At 34.9% G+C, this 5843-nt stretch overlaps 1 protein-coding gene and 1 pseudogene across 1 annotated transcript; both read right to left on the reverse strand.

Moving 5' to 3' along the window:
* Positions 1–845: 845 nt before the first annotated feature.
* LOC132932587 (uncharacterized) lies at positions 846–2941 on the reverse strand. The gene is made up of 8 exons (XM_060998965.1): positions 2749–2941; positions 2270–2575; positions 2124–2217; positions 1740–2055; positions 1551–1683; positions 1316–1492; positions 1149–1253; positions 846–1096 (listed from the first exon to the last, which is right to left on the reverse strand). The coding sequence occupies exons 1-8, from the start codon at positions 2939–2941 to the stop codon at positions 846–848; spliced, it is 1575 nt and encodes a 524-aa protein (XP_060854948.1).
* A 1033-nt stretch (positions 2942–3974) lies between these two features.
* On the reverse strand, positions 3975–5379 carry LOC132932588 (uncharacterized; annotated as a pseudogene).
* Positions 5380–5843: the final 464 nt, after the last annotated feature.

Raw genomic sequence — 5843 nt, forward strand, 5'->3', positions numbered from 1 at the left:
AACAATGTACATTTTATAAAGTTTTTTGTATAAGAAAATGGTTTATATGTAATTCTTAAAAATTATGAATGTATGTACATTTTGTTTAATAGACATAATATAATAACATAATAGTATTTAAACATTGGTTTTTTTTTTTATTGTACATAGGTAACCTTTATAAATATATAGATTACAAAATATATACACGGCATTTACAACATATACATGGTATTTACAAATTAAATATATACACGGTATTTACAAAATATATACACGGTATTTACAAAAATATATACACGGTATTTACAAAATATACATGATATTTACAAATTAAATATATACACGGTATTAACAAAAATATATATATACAGTATTTACAAAATATATACACGGTATTTACAAAATATGAACAGTATTGAAAATTATTTTAGTGATATTCACAAAAAATACACAAGGTATTATACAGTGTTGAAAATAGAATTATTTACACATGCTTTCCTGTAGGAGGAACCTCATCAAATCTTTATGAGATTCACCCCACTCGTGTCCACCAGCGTCTATCTCGTGGTCTGGCCATTCAATAGTCTCAAGTTCATTTTCCCTATAAAAATTATAAATATAAATATTAATTTATTTTAAATTTACTTTAGAGAGTAATGTCCGTGAGCTAGGGTATGGATTTTATCTTCTAGTACCACCCTCTTGTCATCAAAGTTATTCAGTGTTATTTTATTTGTTTTTATAGTCATAAGTTGATGCTTGAAAGAGCGGATGGAAACATTTTCTCTCTTATTTTCCCCCTCCTCGAAAACGAACACTTTTTGTCATCGTTGAACGTCATATGGTTATCGATAACATGCTTCCTAATCCCCTTCGCTTTGATTGTTTCCTTCCCAGCCAAAATGTATGAATATGACTGCTCGCAGCGCGCAAAACTCAGTCATTATATCACCCTTGGTCTCGTCAGAAAATAGACCTGGTATCTTCTTACGGTAGGGAATGTAGCACGAATGGTCTTTCGGTAGGTCAGATGTATCCATCTTGTCTAGCAAGTTTGCGTTATTTGCCAAGTCCTGGTAAAAGTCATCCGTAATAATATGGTACACCAGTGAATCTTAAAAATTAATGTTAGTGTAAGAAAATAAAATTGGTTTTAAAATAATTACCCGTATCGGTGTACATTAGCTTAATATCATCTCCATAGTGTCTTTTCATTACGTTATAATGACAGTTGTACATCAGTGTTTTACTTATGTCCAATACTGAAAAACCTATGCACATTAAAAATCGCATTAATACCTTTATTTATCTAAATTATTTATAGAAAAATTACCGATATAAATAGGTTTACAAAAATTAATGATTTTTTTCTCCAATGTTATGGCGTTCAAGTTTTTGGAATAGGTGGTGGAATATTTAAATGTTGATCTGTTTATTAATTTCTGTAAACGTCGATCGCACGATACAAGTTCCATGTCTATACGTTTACGAACGTTTTCCATAGTTTTTCCTACATTAAAATCGGGTGATAAAAAAGGATAGTTAAAATAATAATTATAATATCATACCGAATACAGCATTATTCATCAATTTGAAGAAATCCCGCTCAAATTCATTTTCCGCCTTTTCCCTCATATTAGTGTTTAATTCAATATACTGGGCAAGCCAAGGTGATTGCTTGAATTGAATAACTCTATGCACCTATAATATAAATGTTAGTAATTCTATGATAAAATACCATTATATATGATATTCACCTTTTCAACTACGAGACCATTGTTTATGGCTTGCTGGAGGTTTCGATAGTGAACAACATAATTTTTCTTAAGCTCAAATGTAGCCATGAGTTTGCGTACTTTTGAACTTGGTGGTATGCTGTTTTGTGGTAGGATTTGCAAGTCGTTATGTTTATCATGTAATTTTTTTGGATAAACAAAGTGAACCTCGTAAACCCGTCCTATGGGCGAATCCTCAGTCAAATCGTATAATCCGTCGAGTGATGGTTTAACCCACTTGTCTTGAAATCTCCGTAGGGCATAAACTGAGACATTACCCAGCCGTAAAGATTGATGCCTAAAGTTTAAAAAGTTAATTTAACTATATAATTATTATTTATAAATAAACTTACAATCCTGATAAACAAGCCATGATTTTGGATCTGCCGGGTTGTAATCTGGTGTTTTTTCATTGTTTGATTTTGCATACCGCATGTTTGTGTGAGCCCACCTCGAATACCTAGAAAAAAATTATTATTATATGCATATAGAAATAATCCCAATATACTAACCGTCTTCAAACATGAGAAGCATTTCATAATCTGACAGTAATTCTAGTTTTATTGCCGTGAATTTAAGCATGCCATCAAATTTAAACCCTGGAGTGGTGTAATAGTATGCAGGATCTAAGTTGTAAGTCTTCATACACACATCACGGACATTATCAAAAATATCGGCCAGCAGCAATACATTAATTTTTAAATACAAATCTGAATATTCACCAATCGCTTTACATCCAAAATGTTTCCATACTTTCATCGCGTGCTCGTACTCTTCATCTTTAATTGCTGACTCGGTCAGGATACTGTAAAATTCAGCTTTATCCGGTAACGCATTTTCATCGAAATTAATAAGTCGTAAATCAAGTATGAGCTACTTATTACGACCTTCCCCAACGACGTTATAACATCAACAAGATTATATTATTATATTAGAAGTTTTGGTTGTAGAATGGAATGCGCTTATGCATTAAAAAATTTTTATAGGATACTGTAAAATTCAGCTTTATCCGGTAACGCATTTTCATCGAGTTTACTCCACTCGTCCGTATACTCGTAAGGGTATACACCCTTACAGGTTACAAGGTTCATATCACTGGTGGCAAAATGCTTCCCCGTCTCACGGAATTTAGAAAAGTCAGGAGTTACCAAATTTTTAGCGAGTGTTGAAAGTTTTGAAGCCATAAATCTGCATGTTGTTACGTGCTGCCCCTTCAGGGATTCACTATGTAGATGATTTGAAAATAATAGTAGCCAAATTAGATTTATAATACAATGTTTTATTAGAACAAATATAAAATGTATAGTATCGTCGTGGTAATAGTAGTAGTAGTAGTCGTCGTCCTGTATATGGCTAGTGGCGTGAAGTCGCTTCTGCGTTGCTGGTCCAGGTACATCTGTCTTTACTGTGTTCCCAGCCCTCCTATATATGATGTCGGTTCCTTTGATGGATCCTGCGCAAGGACGGGGGGCGGTGGATGTAGCTGGTTCAATAAGTTGTTATTCTCGCAACCGCCACTTCGTAACTTGTTGTTGGCCGCTCCCCTTGATTAGCTTGCCAAAATAGAATGTGGTTTCTAACTATGAGGTTACGTCTAGGAGATCATAACAACTCGAGGAGAACTGCCTCTCCGAGTAGAATAATACTTATATACTAATACGTGAATTGAGTACGTAAAGCTATTCCTTTACAATGTGTCGATGAATCTGATAGTAAAATTGTTGCTTATATATTTTGAAAAAGTAACGAATTTCTCCTCGCTGTTCGGAATTACTTTTATTCTTTTTGAATTATAACCTAGTTCTGTTACTATGAAATGAGCATCATAGTTTGAAAGATTATGTAGGAAGCACGGGACGAAAATTGGTGTAGTTTCTGGTTACACATATTGCAAATAGCTTGTCGATACTTTCCAGAAAGGTGGCAGTGGTCGGCGGCTTTTCGATATTGTATCTCATGAGGTGGTGTAAACTTTATACAACACAGATTACAGTGTGTCGCCGCCTCATGAACCGCTCTGTCATGTGCATTCATATTTATCATTACGTTTGTCTTTAATAATTGTTCTATTTTCTCGGCAACGTCAGTAATATTGTGTATAAAATGCTTTGCCACGTCTTGCCTGCTTTCACTACCTCAGTATATAACTGGTCCAATCGGTATGTTAAATTGTGTTAACAACTCTATTGGAACATTTTCAGACGCCTTAACTAAAAATCAGTAACTCATAGGACGGTGTTTTTGTATGATTGTTGTATTATCACCCTTTTCCTCTTCGGTCTTTACAAGCAGAGCCTCGAAATCGGCATATATAACTATAGGATGTCTCTGCACGTTTTGCCACGCGGTGAATTGTAGCACATCTCCCTCTTTTGGCATTATCGGTCGTATGGGTTTATGTGGTCCGCATATTAGCCTGTGATGTTCAAGCGCCGCCTGCCCGCTTAACTTATACTTTAAATTCTGTCTGTCGAACGATGTAAAGCAACGTTTACAGAATATAACTTGACCTGCATGACTATTTTTTTGCGAACGGAGTAATCTTGAAAAATTTGAGATGTAAGTATAATGTGTATTATCACCATCCGTCACTAATAATAAGTCAAAGTGATCCCGTTTTTCATCATCTACGACTTTGAGTGAGAAAACCTCATATGAAGGATACTTTTTCGGTGGCTGTTATCGTTTTTCAAGTCCGTAAACATTTACAGAAACGTTCTGATTATTTTTTTCAAACTTGGAAATATCTGATAGCGGTGTTGGAAATGAAATACCGTTAAAAATGTATTTGTCCTCATGCTCGGTATAATTTTCATTGACACGAAATTTGTTTTCTCCTGCAACGTGTTTTGCTAAAATAGCCCATTTAAAACACTTTTGGTCTGTATTTTTAGGATTTATTATTGCTCGTTTATCTATGATAGATTTCGGCAATTGTATATATGACGAACGAGATATTGGTGTATACTTATAAACGGCTAGTAGTAAACTATCGATGGACTCTAACGTAAACCCGCTACCACGAGAAACATAAGCCTTCCTCAGCTAATAATTTCATAAAAGATTCTTCAAATATTGTTTCGATTTTTGTGCCCATAAATATTTCTTTGGCTGATGTTGTAAACGCTCGATTTTCGGATGAATTAGGTACGTTTGGTCGGTTATACGTAGCCTCGAGCTTCAAGCTAAATTTTATTGGATGTTCCTGCACGTGAGTTTTTAGCTTGTCTGTCAGAGCCGGTTGGAGAGAACGGAGAAATTCGGGATAATTTCGAACATTATTTAGATTTTTCGCGAAATACCACACTATTTTACGTTTTCCAGACGATGAAATTTCTCTAAGACCCGGGGATCTAACCAGTTCCATACGAGCCTTTCTCGCCTTAATAGCCGACACTGTGTTGGCGATGGAAATGCGTTTGCCACCCACCCTATAAGAATCTACTTAAAATAAAATAAAATAAAATCTAGCGACAAAATGTAAAAAAAAAAAAGAATAACGTCTTTATGTAAATAACGGAGGGCTTTTTTAAAAATCTAATTAATTCTGATAAATAAAAGTAACCTGTATCCTCATCTTCTATTATGACGCATGTGTCATCGGCCGCGCTATCGGGGGCAACAATACGAGGCGCGAACTGGATGACGCTAGGTCGTGCTGGCTGATCTATGATCGGAGCAGCTGGCAAAGGTCTGAGGTGATCTGGAACGATACCTTAGGGAAAATAATAAATTAATATTGTATAAAATAAAACAGTTCTTCAGATGCTTGTTGAGGTTGTTTTTGTACGAGAATGTCGATGGGCATGCAGTGCACGGAAAACGTACACCTGCATGCTTCTTTTGGTGGACGACCAAATTGTCCTTACGCGTAAACGTAGATGCGCACTGTTCGCATTGAAACATTTTTTAGTAAAGTAATAGCGAAATAAAACCACAAAGTGTAAATGATGTTTAAACCGCAGAAAAAAATAAACACTTGTACAAATATTTTAAAGACTGAGAGAGTAAATATACGTGAAAAACGGTTTAATATAGTACACGGACTAAACGAAAAATCAGGAGTCTCTTCTTACCATGGGCACT

This window comes from Metopolophium dirhodum, chromosome 1 (genome assembly GCF_019925205.1).
Source record: "Metopolophium dirhodum isolate CAU chromosome 1, ASM1992520v1, whole genome shotgun sequence".
NCBI classification, from domain to species: Eukaryota; Metazoa; Arthropoda; class Insecta; order Hemiptera; family Aphididae; genus Metopolophium; species Metopolophium dirhodum.

Excerpts from the sequence above, each read along its gene's own strand:
- LOC132932587 (XM_060998965.1), bottom strand. The coding sequence starts at position 2,941 with ATGGCTTCAAAACTTTCAACACTCGCTAAAAATTTGGTAACTCCTGAC. Across the intron at positions 1,684-1,739 it reads ATGGTCTCGTAGTTGAAAAG|GTGCATAGAGTTATTCAATT; the intron begins GTGAATATCATA and ends TTTATATTATAG. Across the intron at positions 1,097-1,148 it reads GCTAATGTACACCGATACGG|ATTCACTGGTGTACCATATT; the intron begins GTAATTATTTTA and ends TTAATTTTTAAG.